The 25,230-nt window shown below is 33.8% G+C and overlaps 1 protein-coding gene across 1 annotated transcript in view; it reads left to right on the top strand.

The window, feature by feature from the left end:
* Window positions 1-3,862: 3,862 nt before the first annotated feature.
* Window positions 3,863-25,230, top strand: part of LOC148615603 (uncharacterized) — a 55,837-nt gene continuing 34,469 nt past the window's right edge. Inside the window, exons 1-25 of the mRNA XM_088581996.1 lie at window positions 3,863-3,941; window positions 5,573-6,142; window positions 6,391-6,417; window positions 6,889-7,491; window positions 7,746-7,874; window positions 8,083-8,214; window positions 9,113-9,139; window positions 9,434-9,551; window positions 9,965-10,107; window positions 10,266-10,380; window positions 11,962-12,101; window positions 13,880-14,008; window positions 15,287-15,313; window positions 16,657-16,771; window positions 17,324-17,568; window positions 17,965-18,079; window positions 18,414-18,679; window positions 19,676-19,790; window positions 20,566-20,741; window positions 21,130-21,244; window positions 21,572-21,747; window positions 22,248-22,362; window positions 22,723-22,925; window positions 23,604-23,718; window positions 24,659-24,882. Of these exons, the coding sequence (XP_088438122.1) occupies window positions 3,878-3,941; window positions 5,573-6,142; window positions 6,391-6,417; window positions 6,889-7,491; window positions 7,746-7,874; window positions 8,083-8,214; window positions 9,113-9,139; window positions 9,434-9,551; window positions 9,965-10,107; window positions 10,266-10,380; window positions 11,962-12,101; window positions 13,880-14,008; window positions 15,287-15,313; window positions 16,657-16,771; window positions 17,324-17,568; window positions 17,965-18,079; window positions 18,414-18,679; window positions 19,676-19,790; window positions 20,566-20,741; window positions 21,130-21,244; window positions 21,572-21,747; window positions 22,248-22,362; window positions 22,723-22,925; window positions 23,604-23,718; window positions 24,659-24,882 (4,204 nt within the window). The 5' untranslated portion in view covers window positions 3,863-3,877. The remainder of the gene's footprint in view (window positions 3,942-5,572; window positions 6,143-6,390; window positions 6,418-6,888; window positions 7,492-7,745; window positions 7,875-8,082; window positions 8,215-9,112; window positions 9,140-9,433; window positions 9,552-9,964; window positions 10,108-10,265; window positions 10,381-11,961; window positions 12,102-13,879; window positions 14,009-15,286; window positions 15,314-16,656; window positions 16,772-17,323; window positions 17,569-17,964; window positions 18,080-18,413; window positions 18,680-19,675; window positions 19,791-20,565; window positions 20,742-21,129; window positions 21,245-21,571; window positions 21,748-22,247; window positions 22,363-22,722; window positions 22,926-23,603; window positions 23,719-24,658; window positions 24,883-25,230) is intronic.

Consider the following 25,230-nt stretch of genomic DNA (forward strand, 5'->3'; position numbering starts at 1 on the left):
ACACGAGCACACATATCGATTGTTCTAAGCTGTATGGGACACACAGAGAATATAAGCTATATATAAGAAGTTTTGGGTTTAATATGAATGCATCATAGAAAAGAGACCCTGTTTAAGATGACCACAAGATTGTTTCAAATGAATTGACATGTATGTTGGCCTTTGTCCGATCTCCGATTCGATGTCACTTGGAAATTCGTGGGTTTTAACCACAAAATTGAATAAAACTGCCATGTCAGGAAAACTTACAACTACGCACTGTGTATGTAGGCCAAGATAAATGTTGTGCAACCCTATTCCTTAAACATTGATATGATTTGAGCAGGTATCATTTAATCTTTTATTTACAAAACCATGCATTTTGATTTTCTGTCAGTTTATGTGACAATAAAAAAGGGAACGAATATTGTGAAACACAAATGCATCATCGTATACCCTTAATGAACATAATAAATACTTACAGAGATCGCCAAACGGTCTTCGATCAGTGTAAACACACCTTTAAGTAAGCTCTGAAAGGGTGGACAACACAGGTAATAAAACCCATGGTAACAGAACGATGACACTTCTTCAAAACAAACGAAAAAAGTAAAATAACGACACGGAAACACAATAATGATCAACGACTGTGGACAGGTGCATATCTGAGGTGGAGTCAAACTAGTTTTATAAAGCCTTAACCACCCCTTTTAATGTAAGGACAAAATTGAACTGAAGCAACAAATAAACACTCATAAAAAGTGTTAGGTCATCGAAAATTCTAGTCCATTCTGTAACCACTGTTAAAAGTTCTCAATATAATGGATCACATGCGACATGTATAAATTCGTGCGGTGTGCTGCAGTGGCTTTTGCGTGCGAAGCGAAATATGTCCTCATTTCAAATCACAGCTTATTTTTTATTCTAAAAATTATTCCGACTTAAGTAAATAACAGATACACTTTTTGTTTCTTTAAATTTTGTTGTTATTACATTAACCATTTTTTTCTTTTGATGCATGATGGCTCTTTCCGAATTTCAAAATGCAAGATTATTATGGTTCTCACTATACCGAAAAAAAAAGGATGACATCAATTTGATTGGATTTGAAAAGTTGAAAAGAATTTACACAGAATCGTAAATCTAGATTTTTTTCTTTTGGATCAGCTCACAAATTTTTTATTTTCTCTTTTTATGAGAAGATTATGATTTATTTGACCCAAATAAGTTTTCATAATCTTCTCATAATCCGTGGACACGAATTAGTAAGTCACTGTTTTTTTTTCCTCTGCTTTGTTCACAGGGGCTTGTTCCCACTATACAGCACGACTAGTGTACAGACATATATGACTGCATATTTGATATATGTAGAGCAAGCTCCTTGTGAAATTGATTTTCTTTAAAATTGTATATATTTTATATATAATCAATGAAAAATACAACATACACACACATACACCACAACAAAAACATGAAATGACCAAAAATAACACGTATATAGAAGGAAATGTAAACGAGCAAATAGGACACAAAAACTGGGAGAAAGAATTAGGTCACAGTTAAGTAAGCATCCTCGACTTTTTAAAAATTAATCGCCAAATTACTCATAAAGTGTTCCATCGGGGAGAGACAAAAACGGAAATCTGTGATCCATTGAACCAAACGGTTCTCGTGGTGCTGATGAACATTCTATAACGATCCACGAGTTCGTGACGACAACCAGAACACTTTCGTAGTGATGACTTTAAACTTGTAGCAATACAACGCTGTTCCTAAAAGTTAATTGTAAAAAGTCCGGGTAGTTTTGCAAGCACTGTCGTAACGTATGAGCTGTGATACGTAAACTTTTCACAAGTGCTGAAGGGATGTTGTCAATGATGAAAGGACACCTGGCGATACTAAACGAGAGGTCATCCTGTTTGTGGTATAGTTAAGTCACGAGTTTTCCCTTTCAATCGATCTCTAGAAGCAGGTCAAGATACGAGGCTGACTTCATGGTGTCTGTAGTCTCCTTTATGTCGAGCTCTTTAGGGTAGATGCGATGTATAAAATCCCCGAATCTATGGTTGTTAAGAGAAAAAACCGTCATCTGTAAAAACAAAATGATCCGACTAAACAATGGTCCTTCTCCGGACAAGATCAACTATAAAGTCAACCTCATAAGAGCGAAGAAAAAGATCAGCGAGTTATTTTGGAGCACAATTTGTTCCCATTGGAAAAACGACCGTCTGTTCATAACCCCTCCGCCACACTGGAAAAATATGTTGTCAATAAAAAATTCCAGTGTTTTAATATCGTCTTCGGTTTATTCAGATGCGTCTTCACTAAGTATGAGGAATATAGGCCAAGTATTACCTACTCATAATTCCATCCTTCCTAGAACGATATATAAGGATTTTGAGTCGGAATTTCACCTGATCATCAGGAGTAGAAGTATAAAGAGGAGTTGAAAAATCATATATATGGGTTCTAGATATTATTAGATTCAAATAATATTATAGCATTGAGAGTTTCCAGACTTTTTTACATTAACTTTTCAGGTTTTCAGCATTCATACGTAAGAGTGTAACAAATGTCATGAAAGATTGGAAACCCTCTTTAACAGCTGTCAGTATGGAAGTTTATTATAGTCATGTTACTGCTAGTATTTTCTAAATCTATCTCCAGTAAATCTTAAGATATGTGAAACTGGTTTGGGGAAAAATCTGAAAATATACATTAAAACTAAACTTTTTATGAGGTAGAAATATTGCACTGCAGCACAAGCACTGAAATATCGTATTTATTGTGAAGTAGGGATAACTACCGTGGGATTGGCCTAATCACCCGAAGATTGCTAGTTTGCTAATGTCGATGTACATATGCGCAAAACGTTTTCAAATGCGAGTGAGTCATCGTATATAATTTGCATTCCTGGAAGCTTGAAGGAATCATAATTGGTCGGAAATTTTCTGGAAATATTATCTAACATACGAATAAACTACCTCAATGCACTAGTTATATAGGGCAAATGAATTTTCATGACTGAACAGAGTCCAAAAAAAATTTTTTTTTTTACTTATTTTTCCATCCGAGAACCATTACCAAAAACAACTCTTACAACACATGTCCAATAATTATCGTTAAGATATTTAACATAATTCATCTTTTTTTTATTATGATGTTAAATTCTTCTTATATATTATAATCAGAATACCAGTAAAGTGTCTACAAATAATCGTTTTGTTTTTGTTTTTTTTTGCGTGAATATACTATGGAAGTGAAACTTATCAATATTTAAACCCTTACGAAAGAAGATTGAAGAAGCTTCAAAATGTTTTTTTTGAAAACTACCAATAATGATAGACATGTGGTAATTGTTTAATTAAAATATCCCCATTCTGCTCAAAATGGCGTGCTAAATATGTTTCTTAAAAATAACAAAATATTAGAATTATAAAAGGATATTTATCACCCGTTTATTTTTTTTTTCTTATTTTACAATTGGAGGAAAACTAGAAATCAAAAGAAGAAACATGAAAAACCGCAATTCAAAATTGCACATTACATCGGATGTGTTATGGAATACCGTGTATCAAAAGATAGAACGCAACAGATATTATCAACAACACATCTTAGTGGTAAATTTTGTTTTTTGTTTTTTTTTATGTTACACCCACTTAGCAGACAACGGTCTTTTGTCCACACCCTTGCATCACATGCAACACATGCACTGTTTGACAACAAAAATCTGTACATGTAGGTGTAAAATTGTGACCTGATAACCTGATCGGAGGTCAAAGACAGTTCTGTAATTCACAAATTGTCTGACTTGTGCTTAGATAAGACTCTGTATAAAAAGCCTTGATGCCCATTGATAAGAAACTTTCGTTTCGATTTTTCGTATACACGCCTTAAGATGTTCCGAAAACTCGGGCTTCTTCTGGCAGCTTTCGCAGTGTTGACTACGGCGCAAGGTAAGACATCTTATTATGCACAGTTATTATCTAGTATAAATATGCACACAGAAAATCCAAAATCATACTTAAGGTCCATTTAACTTATTTTAAGATTGCAAGCGAAAAAGAGTCTTCTTCCATCAAGAAAATGGATAATTTTATTAAAACTATCTCAACTAAAGATAGGGTTATTGTAAAACTGACATTATACTTTACGTCCAAAGTTTCCTTAAAGCTTCTGATCACTTTGAAAAGGATTTTGACAACCAGTCGAAAAAATTTCTTTGATTTTGAAATGTATCGATTACTTCGGGAATTATTTGTCTAAATCTTGACTTTTGAAATATTTAATGTGTCTGACATTGTATCGGCCAGACACTTTGATTGCGGTTTATCGTTGGCCTTCTGGCCCTGTTATCAGAGACTATTTGGCCTACTTCGGAACATCAACACATGGAGTCCAGGGATGGTCTATTATCACGAATGTCTTATCAGACATGGACTAAATCACTATAATGTTCACTTAATGACTTCAATCGTGTATATCGCCATCGTAGACTTATATTAGATTCACTTAAATTTTAAATTGGAGACAAACATAGATATGACTTGAAAAAATACTAACGAATACTGCTTCAAGATGTTCATTTTAGTGAAGAAAAGTTCTACCAATATATGCATTGCACCATAGTTTGTCCTTCCCATATAACTTAATCTTCAAATATGTGAACTGATGCTGGAACGGACACTTAGACGGAGACATTACAAAAAAGTTAACCAATAGTTCTAATAATACACGTTCGTCTACCCTTGAACGATTTTACTCTAAATTGCATTTCTACAGGACAATGTAAGTAATTAATTGGCACATGGATAAAAAATGCGTAAAAAGTTAATGCTTTGCTTCATTTATTATGGGAATACAAGTCATCTAGCTTTTAAACCTAAATCAGTTTAGTACAGCTTTATCTGCTTTTGCAAGGAATATAGAATAAGCTTGCTCAACATAGCACTATACCATTGTCGGAAATTCGCTCTTACCTAAGAAGCTTGGTTCGCTTTAATGCAAAGGACTGTCAAATTTTGCCTTACTGTATATAGCATGGTTAGCAATATTCTTGCTTCATTAAATCATTTTTGCGCCTTGTTTCGCCTTCTCGAATGCCTATGCCGAGTTTTAGTATTGCCTGACTGGAATAGCTTCTACAGTATATCAGCACTATACCCGGCGGCGGATGGGACTGTCCTCGGTCTTCCCATAACTGAACAGATTTCTGGCGTATATGGATTGCAACAAAACTTTGAAACTGCCTCATCGCTTGATAAGGAGAGGGATACTGCTTATGTTTTTCATCTGCCCTATTGGAATGCTTTATGAGAAATTGCTTAATTGTGTTTTTTTTTAATAAGGCTGAGATTACTTGATAATATAATTCAAGGTTAAGAAAAACTTCAGCTAAGAAAAATCTGACCGAAAATGCTAAGATCTATAGTACCTATCACATGTACAAAGAAAATCGTTAATATTAAAGAAAATGATATAACGTCTTTTCGTCGTTTTACTTGAATCTAAATTCATAATTATATGTAAATATTGAACGAAAATTCACAATGGCAAACAATGTGAATGTTGATGATGAACACGACCATTTATGTTACAACAGCATGCATACCCCAAGATATTATGTTCATGGTGGACACCTCAAGTGGAGTTGGCGCAAACAACTTCAGGGAAGAACTAGAATTCGTGAAATCGACAATACGTAACTATCATGTATCGGCACAATGTATACGTGTAGGTATAATGACGTTCAGTGGACAAGTTTACAATAATATTAAGTTTGGTCAGTACTCAACGACATCAGAACTGATGTCGGCCATAGATCAGATACAATATCAACCAGGGAGGCGATATACCACAGAGGCCCTCAAATATCTCAACTCTAACGTTTTTGGTCAGTTTGGGAACGCTCGGGCCGGAGCTCAGCACATTGGTGTTCTCGTTTCTAACGGACAGGCATCAAACGCTCTCGCTTTTGCACAAGAAGCCAAGAGAGTGAGGGATAGTGGCACTAAGCTGTATACTGTCGGGATTGGTACTGGCTTCCATCTTCAAGATTTGAAAAATGCAGCCAGTAATCCACATTCCAGATATGCAATGAATGCCCAGAACTTCGATTCTCTCGGTGATTTAGCATATCCATTGTCGACAAGGACAAACAGTGGTAAGTTAGACACTGAGTTTGTACTTGGTGTACATGTCAAGGACACTATATACTATAATATCAATTCACTTCCCCATTTAATAATAGTCGTCATTCAACATGCCCTTTATTCATGACATTAAAAAAATTACATTGTTGGGAATGACTTATATACTGCTTACACGCACACACCAATAAACACCTATTCATGTAATTAAATAAAAGAAAATATCAATCTGAAATGCTTTATGATTTATTTATCATTTCAGACACCCAGCAATTACCAGCAGCATCAGGTTAGTTTCCCTGAATAGGTATACGTATAATTCCCATATCCTATTTACTAGTATCCTAGGGTGAAATTGATTTTTTTATTCTTACTTTTCGTCTACTCCGGACTTGAATTTTTATGAACAATTCGGCAGGTGTTTCTAGAAAAGCAGAGGACGCTTACCCTACCGGTGCACCTGGTTCATGCTCCCAGTTTTTAGTGGAGTCCGGTTTGCTTATTTACTTTTATTACTTTGTATGTATTATTTCGGTTGCTTTGTGTTCTTTGTTGTGTTTGTCTGTTTTCCATGTCCGATCTTTGTTTCTGGATTACATTCTTTTGATTTCCGGTTCTTGGTTCCTTTGATTACACTTCAATTTGATTTTAGTTCAGCAACTTAACCCGTGTACATTCATACAAAAAAAATAAAAGCTTGTTACTTATACAGCTTTCGTTCATGTGGTGCTGAATAACAATTGTAAAAATTATGTTTTAGGATGCCTACAAAAAGCCGATTTAGTGTTCGCTGTCGACGGATCTGGAAGTATTGGACCACAAAATTTTGCAAAACTACAGGACTTCCTTAAAAGAATTGTAACAGAGCTAAACATCGGTCCAGATGCGGTTCACGTAGGATTGGTGAAATTCAGTAACTACCCGTCCATTGAGTTCCCGTTGGATATGTACATGTCACGACAGGAAGTCTTGACCGCTATAGACAATATTAACTATGTTGGAGGCGGTACCAATACCGCTGAAGCCATTAATTATATGAACCACCAGGTTTTCAATCAAAAGAGCGGAGCTCGCCCTAATGTGCCAAGAATCGCTGTTGTGATCACGGACGGACGATCCTCAAATCCAACCAACACAGCTAACGCTGCCAACCAGGCACGTGCCGACCATATTGGTATGATGTCGATTGGTATCGGTGCAGGTGTTGACCAATCAGAGCTTCAAGCTATAGCCGACAATCCCGATAGTCAGAATATGTTCATGGTAAATACCTACGATCAGTTGAAGGGTATTGTGTCCAATATCATCAACAGAGCTTGTCAAGTGAGATCCGTAGCCCCTGTAGCAACAACCAGAGCACCAGGTAATTAGTGTTGTCGACTCCATCACCCGCACCCACATGCATTTCATCGTAAAGAATAATTAATCTTATAATGCCTTGATAGATCGACTTAATCCAAATTCGATCCCGTGAAGAAAGACATTCAATTCCCCGTATAAACAAACAGAAACAAAAAAGTGTTGAAGGATATTAAAAACCTCCATTCCTCGCATCCCAACTATAACTTTAAAAATGTCATATCTATAGAAATAATTTTTTATGGACTATTTTCCCAGGTGCTTCACTGCCACCTGATCCATGCCAAGATGTACAACCTAACTGTAAGAGTTTCCAGGATGATATGTGTACAAATTATGCACCATGGGCCAAGGACAACTGTGCTAGATTCTGTGGTTTCTGCAGACGTGAGTGAAATTTAACTATAGACATCTATATTGTAGTGAAAAGTTAAATTTTGCAGTAAAAATAATAACATTCTACATAGTCGGCAAGCTGTTTAATGATGATGCTAGATAGAAGTCTTGAGATATCTTACAAAATTTTCTACTTGTTACTAATGCACCTCACCTTATTTATGACAACTGTTTATAACTTTTAAACATATATATACAGCTTTGTACACCACTGCACCACCACCATGTGTTGACAGACTGACAGACTGTGCTAGCTATGGATTATTTGTGTGTAGTGATGCTAGATACAAGGACTGGGCTGGTGACAACTGTAGAAAATTCTGCGGTTTCTGTAAGTTGAACAATATTTTTTTTCAATTTACCGTTAATCCGTCAACTTCAGCATTACTTTCAATGTTGAAGGTCTGAAAAATGTTATGAAATCTCTTGCGTTCTCTTGCTTGACATCTACAGAAACTGAATGTGGGAATCCTCAATTAATCTTGATGATTTGTTTTGTAACAAGCTTCCTGATTGGTTGGTTCTCTCGAGCATATGTAACTATATAACTTTATTCCATATGAAAATATATCTTATAGGATTGACATCATCAAAGAAAAAGTAGTATACTACAACACATAGTATCGTTTATACAATTAATATACTATATCAAAACACTAATCAAGTACATCAGCAAGTCGAACTATTTTGCATAACTTACTTGTTGTCACCCCACGATTCAAATGATCGCGAACAAAATAACATTTTGGTAATGAGCAAATTCTTAATATTTGAATTAGAATCCATTAGAAATTGAATTATAAGAAATGTTACAAATTTTAAATAAGTTATATGAAATATCATGGGTTGGACCAGTTTACACTTTCTATATATTGGCTGATATTACAGGGCGCCGAATGGGACTTTTGCGGTTTTGTACTCAAAATTAAATTTTGTACAGACAAAAGTGAACTTTGTTCAACGAAAATGAGTTCAGATTAACAAAATTTATAACATAGTACAAATTTTAATTTTGTCATACAAAGTAATCTGTCCGTGGACAAAAGTTACTTTTGTCGATTTCTAGCACTGTTCTGTAGCTTTAGTATGAGCTCTGACGGTTTGTCACATCAACCTCATGTTAAATGTACCTTTTAACTTTATGGGTGGAGAATCCTTGTCTCATGGACATATTTCTTCTACTATGAAAAACGGTTGTGTTATGTTTTTAAATGTGTTTTTAATTGTAGGTCTGTCAAATGGAGCAACTGGATTCTGTAAGTTCTAGAAAGTAAAGAATAGGTTCTTGTTTTAAATATAAGTATTACTGGATAATTCAATTTTTCTTTAGTATATAGTTGAATAAGATAAAGGGTCCAAGGGGAGCATTCCTATTCACGCTGGAAATTTTTATCTATTATACCAAGAATATCACCAGGAATCACTTGATCGGCCCTTTTAGTTGATCTGTGCCCCTCCTTTTCTGAATTTCTGTATCTACCATTGAATGAGGACATTTGGATAATTTCTTATCAGTGAATGTCATGCAATTTAATACATGTTCTTTTTAGTCGGAAAATGTTATTACAAAGGAAAGCAATACCAGCATGGTGAGAAATGGATGGATGGATGTGATTATGAATGTGTCTGTGAAGATGGAGCCTCCGGAAGATACCAATGTTACAATCGGTCAGTAGGATAGAATAGGTTAAAATCGGAAAAGATTCAAAGGTAAAAAGAGCATAAAATCTGAAAGTATAGAGAGATTGACTATGTGTGCACATACAATACCATAATACCATCTAGAGGACTGCACGACAATACCGATAAAGATATTACACTATAAGAAAACATATAATGAGCAAAAATTACCTTCTTCTGTGCGTTAGACAAACAACGTGAAGGCAATGAAGAAAATCATTAGTTGACCGAAAATTGTGTTTATTAATCAATCAATTAATCAATCAATCAATGACATATTATTGTGATTGTCAAAGACTAAAATTAAATAAACACAGTGATAGAGGTGCTAATTTTATAGAAAAAAAGGATGAAAGTAAAAAAATAAATCTTACCTTACTACCTCTCTCTTACTGTTACAGGTGTCCATTGTATTACGATCTACCAGCTGAATGTACACTGGTTCAGAACCCATCTGAATGTTGTCAGCAACCTGTCTGCAATTTTAACCAGCAAATACAGACATTCACTAGCAATTCTCTTGGTAGACTTCCAAGTGGTCTAGGTAAGTTGTTATTTTTGTGCTATTATCTCTCAATGACGGTTCAACTTCTGAAGCCAACGAATCATAGTTGAAGATAATAGACTATGGCCCTTGATGGTCTTACATCTTTTATACACATGTATTTCCATGAACTATATAGTGGTTGTTGATATTTTCAGCTGTATGTGCTTATAAACAAGGACAGTATATCCAAGGTCAGACATGGCAAGATGGCTGTGACTTTCAGTGCTCCTGTGTCAACGCTCAAACTGGAGAATACAGATGCCAAGACCTGTAAGCAATTATTACCATCAGTTCTCTTGTTTCCTTAAATCTCTATTATAATAGAGTATGTTGACCACACCGCTCTTGGCGGTGAAATAAAATTCTGAAGCTGTTCTAAAGTTATTTTCAGAAGGAAAAAAGCAGAAAAAATTACATTGCGTTTCAACAGTCAAACAGTCTTTCTGAGCTGCAGCACACACATTGAGGCAAGTAAGTCAGCTGCCTCTCCATAATTATGACCGTATATAATTTTCATTTTTCATAAGCATAATTTTAACTGAGTTCATGGAGTGAGAACAATACTTTATTAAAATTGTCTGAGTTTTTATAGCTCGATAAGTACACGTTACTCAGACAGTGATCTGATAAGTATGTTTTCCGTAACTAGAATTACAGGGCCGACAAAGCAATGCAATTTTTTTTTCATTTGGGGGTATTTGTGAAAAAAGAAAAATTTCCTGCCTCGCTTCGCTCGGCTTTTTATATTAGTTACTCCCCACAACATGTAATTCTTCATCCACCGCTGGTTTGACTTCAGCCAGAGAAAACATACCTTATATATGTCCTTGTTACTAGTTTTATTTACTTTAATAGTCACTGAAATAATGAAATAAGTTTTTCTTCATTGAAAATTTGAATAAAAACTTGAAAAAAAATTCTGGCATTTTAAAATAGAAAATACTTGGAAGTGGTCTAAAGACACCTGCTGATTTTTTCTTGTCTCGCTCAGCAAAAGTATCTTGCATCACTATGACAAAATGCTTCAGCTACAACCTTGACCTTCAAATTACATTATTTAATTAGTGCATGTATAATAATTGCTTCTGAGTAAAATCTGTGTTAAGAATTACTTGATTCTTACATGTATCTTTAACTTCCTTCCAAAGACTTTCCCACCAGGGAAAAATAGTTGTGTCTGTTGTTTCATTCCCCGGTAGGTGGTTGCCCCACGAATAGCTGCTTCACTGTTGAGTCGATAAAGAAAACACATACGAGGCTCTTATTTGACAAACTATTTTTTATGAACTGCTGTTCTGCCAAATATTCAGTTTAAATTGTAAGTCTCTGTAAGAATCAGGCTAAATGGAAAAAAAAATCAGAAACATGCATGTAATAAACCAAATCTCTTTTGGGATGTCAGAGCTTGTCCAATCAGGGGCGGATTCAGGATTTGAGTTTTTTTTTTTTTTTTTTTTATGGGGGGGGGGGCATTAATTGAATCAAATGCCATGAAATGCAAGACAAAAATATTATGGGAAGAAACTTGTGGTGAAAAATATATATAACATAAAAGTAGCCATTTGTCTTTAAGGGTGCCTCGCTTCCAACTCATTTTTTTTTTAAATATGAAATCAGCATATATTGTTTTACCAGTGATGTAGTTTGCATATACTCAGATGAATGGTACACCACTGATTACTATTTACTGCAATGTGATCACTTCACAGAGGATGAATCAATTGTGACATCACTAGGATGTATTATACAGCTTAATTAATTTATGACATTACTAGGCTTTATTACATGGTTTATCTGTTGATTATTTCAGTTAATTTTTGGTTTTATATAATAATGTTTTTATTTTGCCAGTTGCCCTACCTATGGTTCTGTTCCACCTTATTGTCACATGACCAAGACAGATGGAGAATGTTGTGCTAAACCTGTATGTGATTTCACCACTCAACAAGGAAGCTTTACTGGAACTGGATCTGTCAGTGGAAAAGGAGTTGGTATGCATCAGATGGTTGTAGAATCTAAATTGGCTCATTTTTATTTTAAAAAAAACCTCCTTAACATTTGTTAATGAAATAGTTCAGGGAGCTCGGAAGTAGAAGTGGTATTATATTTAGATGTTTAAGTTCATTTTTTTATCTATATAAGTATCAAAGTTTCATTGCTCCTGTCAATACATTGTTTTGTTCTTTGTATCAATATGATATGAAAATAACACTTTTAAATAGACAATTTACACTAGGGTTTTAACCCTTTCCATCATAATGGCGCCTTTTGACGCTCCTAATTATAGGACACTCTCCCTTTTTTCTAGGGCTTGTAGTGGGCTAATGCACAAATTTCTCTGTACCTTTTTTGGCTAACTTAATTGGAAAGGCTTTTAACTAAAAAAAAACTTACTATTTTTCATGCAGTTGGGGACCAAAAAGAAATCTTGCAGGGGACAGGAAAATCTGGAGGCCTGACAGCTTTGCAAAATAGCCTAAACAATTTTTCATTAGCTATATTTTCTGGATTTAGCAGGTTTCTGACCCTACCATTTCATACTGATTTTTTTTTTAATTTAAAAGTCAAGTTTCAGTGAAAAGAATTGTCAAAAAATGCATTTTTCTGCCCCTTTTTGATCCCCTGCTGTCTCCATGGTAACCATAAACATGTCATCGCAACTTTTTTTCTGAAAACATTTTGCTAGTTAATACCTCCTCCAAATTTAAGCTTATTTGGACTAAATTTGAAAAATCTAGAACATTTTCAATATTTGGCTTGAATCACTTGTGTAAAAAAATGACACATCAGCTAAATCCCATAAAGGAAAGGATTAATTTTGCTAATGTCAAAAAGAGCTAAAATTCAGAGAATTAGATATGTGAAATAATCCCTGTGAAAATATTCAACTTTATTTGTTACACAACATAACTAAAAAAAAAACAAAACATTTGAATCCTAGTAACTATTTTAAAGAATTATGACAGTGTCTGTCCCTGATGTACATTGTCAGACACATGTTAAAATTTCAATCACTAACATGCACTATTTTAGACAAATATGAGTCAAAGGACACAGTAATAAGTGGAATTACTATTATTGTAATGCATAGCATGTCTCTTGAGGAAACAGTTTCTATGCCTCCATATTTTTTTGCAAATATTTAAAAAAAAAATAGACCATTGACATCTGAGAAGAACTGCAAGTTTTGTTTCTTTAATATGAATATGCTTGGAAGCCCTTGTGGTACCAAAAGCTGCAAAATGGATGGTTAAAGTTTGAAGCCATCAACAATAAAAAGGTGAAAGGACATCATGATATCTAAGAAACCTTTTTTTTTTTTATTAATTTCTGTCAAATCACTCCTTCTTTCGAAAACTTGTCCATTTTCAAGTTTCCTGACTATTTCATTTGCAGAATAATAAAAATAATAGTAGTAATGAGAAATTAAAAAAAAATCAGTCACAAAAATATGTTTTGGCAGTTTAAGTGTTATACAAAACCCTCTAAAAACAAAATGTTCTCCTTTTTGTTGTTCACTCTCACATGTTCAGTGTGATATTGTTGGAATCAAATCTCAAACATCAGTGATGCAGATACAAAATTTGAGTATTGGCCAGTTGCAAATGCAATTCAAATTTCTGCGGCCATTCTTTTAATATTTTTGTGTTAAAAATTCTGATTTTAATTGGGCATTTTCAGCTTTAATGTGATGAATTGCTTGTTCCCTTATCATACTAATCATTGCACTTGCATAGTTTCCTGATAAGTAATACTTCTACTGTTACAGCTTTAACCCCAACAACACCTGCCCCATGTGTAAATGCCATTGCCAACTGTGAGAGGTATGGTACAGATGTGTGCAATAACTTTGCTGGATGGGCTAGTGACAACTGTAGGAGTTACTGTGGACTCTGTAGTATGTTTTAATAGGAAAAGCATTTTCATTTATATAGAGAATATTATCAAGTTAATTTATATTTGAACCTTAAAAAATAGTAGTTTCTGTACAGTTTAACTCTGAAGTGGCATAAACTTCTCTAGTTAATGCAACTCCCTCCCAACTAAAGGTAATTATAGTCCCTCCCAACTAAAGGTAATTATAGTCCCTCCCAACTACAGTTAATTATAGTCCCTCCCAAGTAAAGGTAATTATAGCCCCTCCCAACTAAAGGTAATTATAGTCCCTCCCAATTAAAGGTAATTATAGCTCCTCCCAACTCCAGGTAATTATAGTCCCTCCCAACTAAAGGTAATTGTAGTCCCTCCTAACTACTGGTAATTATAGTCCATCCCAACTAGAGATAATTATAGTCCCTCCCAACTAAAGATAATTATAGTCCCTCCCAACTAAAGATAATTATAGCCCCTCTCAAATGAAGGTAATGGTAGTCCCTCCCAACTACTGGTAATTATAGTCCATCCCAACTAGAGATAATTATAGTCCCTCCCAACTAAAGATAATTACAGCCCCTCCCATCCAAAGATAATTATAGTCCCTCCCAACTAAAGGTAATTATAGTTCCTCTCAACTAAAGGTAATTATAGTTCCTCTCAACTAAAGGTAATTATAGTCCCTCCCAACTAAAGGTAATTATAGTCCCTCCCAACTAAAGGTAATTATAGTCCCTCCCAACTAAAGGTAATTATAGTTCCTCTCAACTAAAGGTAATTATAGTCCCTCCCAACTAAAGGTAATTATAGTTCCTCTCAACTAAAGGTAATTATAGTACAGCCTGTATTGTATAAGTTTAAGTAAAAAATAAGAATGATAACTCTATTCAGACTGGTGCTATTGTTGTAAAAATGATCCATAATCTAATAAAAGAAAAACTAAAAAATTAAAAACCCAACAAAACATTGATTTTATATTAAAATAAATTAATTTAACTTATGGAAATATCTCCATCAATTCACATCTGTTTGTATATCCTATGTTTACTGTTGGAGGGATTATTTTTATGAATAGGGGTGTTAAATTTTCAGTCCATATTATTCATGTCCATGGATACAGACTAAGAGAGATAAGTGTATATATTTGGATTTAAATTTTGCAAGCTTTTCTTTCCATGATTCCCAAATCTTCATAAATAAAGTGAAAATTTTATGCTAAACGGTAATACTTAACTTAACAGTACTTGTACATTGAACACAATTTGAAGGAATTATGAATAAACTTAGTTAAAATATTTTTCAGATGTGAAACCAACACCGGGACCTGAAGGTAATTAAAATTTCTACTTTAGTCCGAACAAAACTTACCCTGAGTTTTTTTTGTCAGTATATATAAGTGATGAGTTTGTTCCTACATCCTGATTTATTTTTTGTTAGTACTGGTACATATAAGTGGTTAATTTGTTCCTTTATCCAGATAACTGTTCATTATACTGAGAAGGCACATTAAAGGGGAAACTGATCCTTGCAGGGTCACACTCCCCCCACATAATAATAGTCAACTCTGCTGTGGCTTTATGTTTTGATTTGGGGCTGGTGAAAATGGTATTAAAATACATTATTTTTAAAACAAAGATAAGTTTCATGAAATACAGTTAAAATTACTTTTATGAAAAGTAAATATCATACAAGGTCAAATTTTAGTGCTTCAGTTTGCTCTTTGGATACTATAGCCATTTTAGTAAAACACAATGCAGGCAGTTCAAATTATTATATACTAAAGTTTCTAAAGGAAACTTCCAACCAGCAAACTTAATACTAGTAGGTATTGGAAAAAGTGAAATAAAAACAACATCTAAAAAATTTGTTTAAACAGGTGGGTTTTAAGGAGGTAGACCTAGGGTAAGGGACATAACTCTTGAAATCAGTGATGTATTTGTATCATATCAATTTTACCCAAAGCCTATCAACCTTTCATATGAAACAGAATGAAATCAGTCCAAGTTACATTGATACATACATGAGATTGATGTAAAATGCTCAATACAAACAATCCAATGATTTGTATGAGTTGTGTCCCTTACCCTAGGTTCATTTTGTAAACATCCAGTGAATTTCATTGCATAGTTCTGATGAAATATTGATATAAATCCCCTCAAAGGTAGGGTATTTTTTTCAGCTTGCTGACAGTATTTTTAATTTAATTTTCTGTGTATTTATGCACTCTGCAAAGACAGTTTAGCAGTACAAAAGAATCTGCTTGTATCTCTTTCATCTGTCTGTCTGTTTATTAAATGTTTTGGCAAAGCAGCTCCCACTAAAATGTGGAGAGGATTTAGCACCATATAGATGCACATCAAGCATGATGATGTTCACTGGATATTTACAAAGTGAAATAATTTGAATTTTTGATATTTTAAACACTCATAAATTGTTTGTTTTTGTTTTCTCTTTGTTTCCTGGTCAGCCAATCAAATTTCCTCTTTCATGATATTGAAAGCATTAATCAAAGGGATAAACCTGAAGAACTGAATAGAAAGTAGAATGGAGTGTTGTTGGATCATACATTAATACGTTTTCTATTAATTTCCTTTGCTTTGGAATTATCCCTTAGATTATGGTCATTATTGGTATTTTTTTATCTCGGGTTACCCTTCTTCTCCATTTTGACAGAGAAATGTATGTTTGATGGACGTGAATTTGGTCAGAATGAAGGATGGATGTTGAGCTGTGATACTAAATGTGTCTGTGAGGATGCCATCTATGGATACTACAGATGTACAAATATGTAAGTTTTAACTACAGCTCTGCCTTAAAACCAGACAGAAGCTTATGATAATTGATTCAAGCTTGTTAATTTAAAAATATCTTTTGATTGGATATCCTTCAGATGGCCTCTTAGAAACTGAATTCCACAATGAAAGTGCAAATGAAAGTTGGTCAGTGGAGATATCAACACTTAAAGTTTAGTTATGTTATGCTATAGAAAAATATGTAAAATTTTCCCGTCACAATTTTTTGCAGACAAAGTCTTTGAATCATTACTCCCTATTTTTGAATGGTTTTCAATGAAACTTCATATTAAAGTTAGAGATCATATGTAGGTGATCAAAGTAATTATCACTGAATGCTTTGAATCAATCCAACAGCAGGTAACTGTAAGTTAACACAGTTCTAGTTTTCATTGGAAGTTGATTTCTCACAAGTCAAGAGTAGTTTATAGGCCATTTCTTTTATTATGAAATGTTTTATTGTATACAAATTTTAAAATGATTTAATATATATGGACAAACATTTTTTTTGCTTGAGTGGAATTTGAGTTGGAATTTTTTCTATACAGCTGTCCTAAGTACAGTAACTTGCCTGCTGGTTGTTATGAGACAAAGAGATCAGGAGATTGTTGTGCTTCAGTTCAGTGTGATTCTGGAACCATACTTACCTCCACAAATAACCTCAATACCATTGGTAGTGGAGGTTTGATATCTGTTAAGAATCCTACCCAACCTCAGGTTTTCCCAACTGCCCCAGGTGGTTTAAAACCACAGCCTGGAACAGGAGGAACAGGAATGCAGGCTCCATCACTACGTAAGTTATACAGTCTCCATCAGGCATCATCCCTGAATAAGTGTTGTAGATTCCTCACAGTTTTCATCACTAAGTAAGTTCTGTAGTCTACCCACAGGCTCAGTTACTCCGTAAGATCTGCAGTCTTCCTACAGTTGCCATCACTCCATTTGTTCTGTAGTCACCTCTTAGGTGTTTCTAAGGTCTGCACAGTCTCTATGGAATATTCCATCCCTTAAGTTCTTCAGTATTATTGTTATTAAGTGGTCTAGAACACATAACTTCACATCTAGTGATGGAATGCAATGAGCACTTTGGAAAATATCTGATGAATTATAGTTCAATAAAATATGCATGAAAATAAATTTCTTTGTACATGTAAAGTCTAAGCAGAAGTTTTGAATTGTTTGATTTCAGGTGGATGTTTGTACAAAGGACATATGTATCTACAGGATCAGATGTGGGAAGATGGATGTCAGTTCAGCTGTGTTTGTAAGAGTGCTCAAAATGGTTACTATGAATGTTCTACAAAGTAAGATTACCAACATCTCTAAGCTGAAAAATATTCTCCAATCTGTCTGCACTTATACATAAGCTGTAGATAAAAAAAATTGAGCTGATTATTCTTTTCTGTCATCTTACAAAAATCATACAAATATATGTATTTTCAATTAATTAATAGTGTGGTCTAAAGAGCTTTGAAGCATGTCATGTTAGAAATACACATGGATATGTGTTGACTATGTAAAAGTGAAACAATTTTGCTGTAAATGAGTGATTGCAAAAGTCACACAAAATCTAGTTGTATGGTAGGTATTTTTTATTTAACATAGAAATCAGTACAAGTTGCCATGTTTCTTTTGAAGATGCCCAACATATCCCAACCTTCCTGTTGGTTGCCACCTTGAGACTGATGACAGTGAGCCATGTTGTCAGAAACCAGTTTGTAATGATCCCAAAACTCCAGTGATTCCTGTGTTTGGTCAGGGAACAACAGGCCATGGTGTTGTCAGACCACCAAGTGTCCCTGATCTGTTCCCAAAATTACCATACACAATTACATACCCTACATTGTATAATAAAACAGTTGCTCCACCTACTGCCAACCCTGGAACTATCAAACCAGTCATTGGTATGTTAAATACTGTGTTACGGTTTTGTTGAAGACACACACAATGTGTATTATCATCAGAAGTTTGGATTATGTTATATGAAATATTTTTGCCTAATTTTGAATTAGTTGGGGAGGGGAGGTATTCTGAAAAATCAGTACAGTCCAACCTTTTTTCAGGGACCTTCGGACAGAGAGCAAAATCATGGCCAAATAAGAGTGGTGGTCTTTATATACATGTTAATTTTACATAGGGATATTACCAGTATTGTCATAACCTTTTAAAACAGGTTAATGCTGAAAACAAGTGGTTGCTTAGACCAGTTTAATCATCAATAGATAAAATGCCAAGAAAGCAGAATATGTTTATACATTTTAATAGAAATACGCTATATGCCAATTTTGGACAATTTCTATCCTTACAACAATAATTTAATTATGGTCAGAATGTCTTTTTGATTGGTTGACATTTTAAGTTATGGTCAGAATGTCTTTGATTGGTTGACATTTTTAATTACAGTTATAATGTCTTTTTGATTGATTGACATTTTAAGTTAGGGTCAGAATGTCTTTTTGATTGGTTGACATTTTAAGATATGGTCAGAATGTCTTTTTGATTGGTTGACATTTTAAGATATGGTCAGAATGTCCTTTTGATTGGTTGACATTTTTAATTTTCAGAATGTCTTTTTGATTGGTTGACATTTTTAATTACGGTTAGAATGTCTTTTTGATTGGTTGACATTTTAAGTTATGGTCAGAATGTCTTTTTGATTGGTTGACATTTTAAGTTATGGTCAGAATGTCTTTTTGATTGGTTGACATATTTAATTATCAGAATGTTTCTTTGATTGGTTGACATTTTAATGTTGTTTGCTGACTCCTTCAATAAATTAAGAATTAAACTTTAAGGAATGACTGAAGTATTTTTTGTCTCTTTTTTAAATAACTTCAATGTGTATGGTGCATATTTAGAAATAACTTGCTTGATTATATGACTCTATGTATTTTGTATAGGATACTGTGAATACAAGGGACAGAGACATCTTCAGGGAGAAAACTGGGATGACGGTTGTGACTATAAATGTGTGTGTGAGGATGCCTCTATTGGACGGTGGAGATGTAAAGAGAGGTACACATTATCTAAGACATACAGTGATTTCATCTAGGTGTCTGCACCATTACAGTTCTTTGAAAATATTGTGATGTCATTTTTTATGCTATACTTAGAAATTTTGTGCTTTTTCAAAACATTAGATAAAGAAATTGAAAGATAAAATATGAAAGTTTTTATCAGGTTAAAGTTGAGGGAAGACTCCTTGTAAGAGTTATTGTCCTTGAAAGGCAAAAAAATGGTTTTTTTTTGCTGATTTTATCTTAACTTCTTGAAAAGTATAATAGATAGTAAAAAACTTTTAATTAATAAAATGTTTCTTATGGTACACAAGCAAATGTGCCACACATGAGAATCATATGGTTTGCATCGTATGATTATCATATAAATCAAGCACAATATGATAATCATATGTTTCAGTATACATAGGATTATCGCATGATTATATGATTATCATATGAATCGAGCACCATATGATTATCATATGTGGCACATTTGGCTGTGTCAAACCTACAAAAATCTCCACAGTTTAAAGTTGTAGGAGGACTTCATTAAAATTTTTGGCCTTGAAAGGTGCAAAAATGAACGAAGCGATTAAGGCCTATTGGAGCATCTAGTTTTACATAAAATGTTATGTTTTAATGATGTAAATAATTTGATATTTAGTGAATTTTGTAGAAAATGGTAATTTGACAGTGATTTCAAGGATCTGTTGAAAGTTTAAAAAAAATAATGATATGGGTTTTATGGTATATCACATGTATGCTATGGACTGGACTCTATTTATTTCCAGATGTGTTAAATACAACAACTTGCCACAACAGTGTCGTTTAGTTACATCTCAACTTGATGCTTGTTGTAAGGATCTACTTTGTGACTTCACAGCTATCGTGAACCATATCACAGGAAAACAGACTGTCACACCAAGGCCTATCACAACAACACCTAAACCAACTTCTCCTGCTCCAAGTAAGTCATCTTTTTATGCTTAAACCAACTTCTCCTGCTCCAAGTAAGTCATCTTTTTATGCTTAAACCAACTTCTCCTGCTCCAAGTAAGTCATCTTTTTATGCTTAAACCAACTTCTCCTGTTCCAATTAGGTCATTTTCTACATCTTAAAGTGCTTTCAAAAAATCTAACACAACAACTTACGTTGACTCTTATAAATAATTTTGTTTTTCTTATAGTCTTCCTTAATTATGTTGTCCTACCAAAGACTACCAAAATCTTCAAAATGATAGTATATTTAAATACCATATAACCTTTTGTATATGAATTGTACTATATTCTCATAGTCTGCTGATGTAAAATGGCAGTAGGAATCCTCCTTAATGTTAAAATATGTTTTGCAACAGAAATGTGTGTCTATGGTGGCAGAACTTACTCAGAAAACCAAGTATGGTATGATGGTTGCAAATACAGATGTACCTGTGATAATGCTCAACATGGATTCTACAGGTGTACTAACAGGTAAATACGGGTGTTCTGCTGGTAAATGTAGATAAAGGTAAAAAAAAATAATACAGTAATCACAAATCAGAGGGACAAATTTAATAATACACAAACTAGCTAAGTAAAAAATAAATCTTAAATGGTAAAATAGTAGTCAACTAGATTATTTTTTTTTTTAGTTTTTATAAGCTCTTGAAATACTCTTAACTTTAGAAGTACTAATATAATTTTCTGTGAAGTATTGTTTATTGGCATCCCCTGTCATGACAGAGATATATAGATGATGTACTATAGTATTAAGTAAATAATAGCTGTATGTTCTAATATTTACCTTTTTATCCACAGATGTCCAGAGTATCAGAATGTACCTGCTGGTTGTACAATGGTACCTGATTCCCAGGACCCAGCTTGTTGTAAGGTACCAAGTTGTAACTTCACCCCTGCTCCTGGTGGTAATACTGGAGTTGTAACATTGTCCCCTGCCTCATTCCAGGGATCTGGTACTGGTACAGGAAACATTGGTAAGTATACTTAATCTATTAACACAGGATGGTAAATATCTGTCCGGTCTTAAATTGTAGTAACAACAGTAACCAATATATGTGTACAAGTGCTATAAGGGAAAATGTGAAAATTGATTTAACAAGTGTTTGAAAGATTATAAAAAATAGTCTGATGTAGGATTTTCTATATCTCCCTATGAGTATACAATATTTGTGGCTGATGCATGGAAGGTGACACAATTACATTCTGTTTTGATAATTTTCACAAGTTACTGTTCATTTTGTACATCTTACACAATATTAAAGATACTGGTACAGGAAACATTGTATGTAATAAAACACAATATTTAAGTTAATGAAATGTTGAGTTTTCAAACAAATTATTAGCACATTGTAATATAGCTTTCTATTCCTTATATTAAGTTGAACTGAGAAATTAGTCTATATAAGATGTGTTATTGTTATGATTGTGTTTTCACTATAAGGATAGGTTGTGATACCATTTTTCTTATTTTTAGGTTACTGTTTGTACAAGGGTGTTCAGTACCAACAAGGACAGAAATGGGATGATGGATGCCAATATAAATGTGAATGTAAAGATGCTAGATCTGGTCTATACCAGTGTGATGAAACGTATGTGTAAAATGACAATGATTAGTTGGTTTTGTGATATATATATCTGAGGTATTTGGACATTCCTGTATCCATAGTCAGGATACATACCGTAGCTTCTTACTACAATTTGATATAGAAATTAAGTAAGTGGTATAAAACATTGGTTTTCAGTGGGTTAACATCATAAATTGATTTGTGTTTTGAACTTTTGAGTTAAATTAAGATGTACTTCTTAACTTTTTCTGAACTTTTCAAATATGTTTCTTCAGTTTTATTAAGAATCCTGTTATACTGGTATACACTATTGCTGCTCGGACGTTAAACCCCAACAATCAATCAATACTGGTATACATGATTTATTGAATGTTTCATTTTCAGTTGTCCCCGATATGGTAACCTGCCTTACCCTTGTAAACTTATCACAGACTTCAGAAACCCATGTTGTAAGGTTCCTGATTGTCAGTTCAATGGAAATGTTGGTGAAATTACTGGAACTTTAACCCCAGCTCCAGGTCTGGGAACTACTCTAGTCCCACCAATACCAGGACAGAAACCCAAAGTAACACCAGCACCAGTTCTCAGTTAGTCATATTCTTTCCACTTTATTGTTTTTTGAGATTGTAAGCTTACAATGCTCTGGTACCAATCGGAACTCCTCAGCCTTTCTAGTTACACTAAAGAAAAAACTCAGAGGCACTAGGTGAAAGAATCTGTCCGGAATTTGACTGATTAGATTCTAAAATTATTGTCGTACTGGTTAAAATTTCTACCATTACTTTTTTCCTAGCTCCTCGCTTCACGCCAAAATTCTTGACAGAGTTCTTTATTTCTAGTGATATCTAACCAATTTTTTAGCACCACCTGGTGGATAGAACTACTTTGAGTCGTGTATGACTATGATTCTGGCAATTTTTTCAAGAAAGTATTCTCCTTTCTGCATCCATGATTATTTTTTAGTGTAGGGAAAATGGCTGAGTAGTTCCAGTTGCTCTGGTACAAGTAAGGTATTCATTGATTCTTACATAGTTACTACCAGAGCTATTGTAAGCTTTCATTTGGAAAGTCTATGGAAAAATTGTTTTTTGATTAACTTCTTGTTTTGTTTATTTATATGGAATAATTGTAATTGAAAATTATGTCTGAACAGTTTTTTTCTTTTGAAAATTAAGGTCAAAATCTCAATATAAATGAACTGCTGATATATTGTCCTAAATTTGAAATATTTTGTAATATAAATATGTTATATTCTTATTGTTTAGACTACTGTTTGTACCGTGGTGTGAAGTACTACCAAGGACAGACATGGGATGATGGATGTGACAAGAGGTGTAGATGTGATGATGCTACCAAGGGATATTATACTTGTGATGACAGGTAACAGGACGTAGAATTCAGAAACTGTATTGCATTCTGGCATTGATATTGTTCATGACATTACTAATTGGTCACTGCATATTTTATAAGTAGACTAAGATGGCACAACATTATTTACAAGGACTAAGTTGAATTTCTGAGTTGATCCTTTGTAACTGAATAGGTGATCAATTACTGAATATTAAATGCAAAATATTAAAGACGAAACATAAAATGATGTTAAGTTGCTATTAATGTTGAGGGGAGGGTTTATGGTGTACAATTGAGGAGAGGGTTGTACAGTCAAGAAAGGGGTTTACTGGTGCAGTTGAGGGAGGGGTTTATTGATGTACAGTTTTAAAGAGGTGTCATATGTACAGTTAAGGGATGGATTACTGATGTACAGTTATTGGAAGGGTTTAACAATGTATGGTTTTTAAAGGGTTACTGATGTACAGTTTTAAAAGGGTTACTGATGTACAGTTGTAAAGAGATTAATGATGTACAGTTTTAAAAGGTTTACTGATGTACAGTTTTAAAGAGGTTGCTGATGTAAAGTTAAGGGAAGGATTACTGATGTACAGTTAATGGAAGAGTGTAACTGTTTAGTATTAAAAGGGTTACTGATGTACAGTTTTAAAGAGGTTACTGATGTACAGTTAAGGGAAGAGTGTAACAATGTTTAGTATTAAAATGGATTACTGATGAACAGTTTTAAAAGCGATTGCTGATGAACAGTTTTAAAAGGGATTACTGATGAACAGTTTTAAAAGGGATTATTGATGAAAAGTTTTAAAAGGGATTACTTATGAACAGTTTTAAAGAGGTTACTGATGTACAGTTTAAAAAGGATTACTGTTAAGGGAGGGGTTTACTGATGTACAGCAAAGGGTACTCAGATATGAAAATTCAGATATTAATTGAATGGTAACAAACATGTCTTTATCATATTATTTTTCAGATGTCCAAAATACAACACATTACCAAAAGAATGTCAACTTATAACTGACCCTTCAGATCCATGCTGTCAGAAGCCACAGTGTGACTTCCAATCCATACTTAAAAACATAACTGGTACAGTACCACCTAATCTGATTCCCACACTTGCCCCACCAGCCAGAGTAACTGGACAAGTCAATACACCAGCTCCTACCCCAGGACCAGGACCAACTCCCGCACCAATTAGTAAGTAACTTGAATCATTTTACACATTTCCATCCTTTCTCTTTATTTTTCTTTTTATAGCAGTCCCTTTATTGTGTAAAAAACATGTCCTGTTTTGTGGTTGCTTTTTGAATAAACAAATGCATAAAATAAAAAACCTTAATGTTTTCAGGATAATTGTCTTACAGGCTTTTCTACATTGTATGGTATTTTTTTTTCATTACATGGCTTTATACTCGTTGTTGGGGGAATCCTCCTTTATGTTTGTCCATCTGTCTATCTACATCACTTTTGAGAATAATTTCTCCTTAACTTTTGAAACATTATGAGAAGGTTAGACACCATATGTAGATTTGCAAGAAGAAAGAA

Source organism: Perna viridis, chromosome 5, assembly GCF_037379345.1.
Source record: "Perna viridis isolate PV_CMFRI_1.1 ecotype Kerala chromosome 5, ASM3737934v1, whole genome shotgun sequence".
Lineage (NCBI taxonomy): Eukaryota > Metazoa > Mollusca > Bivalvia > Mytilida > Mytilidae > Perna > Perna viridis.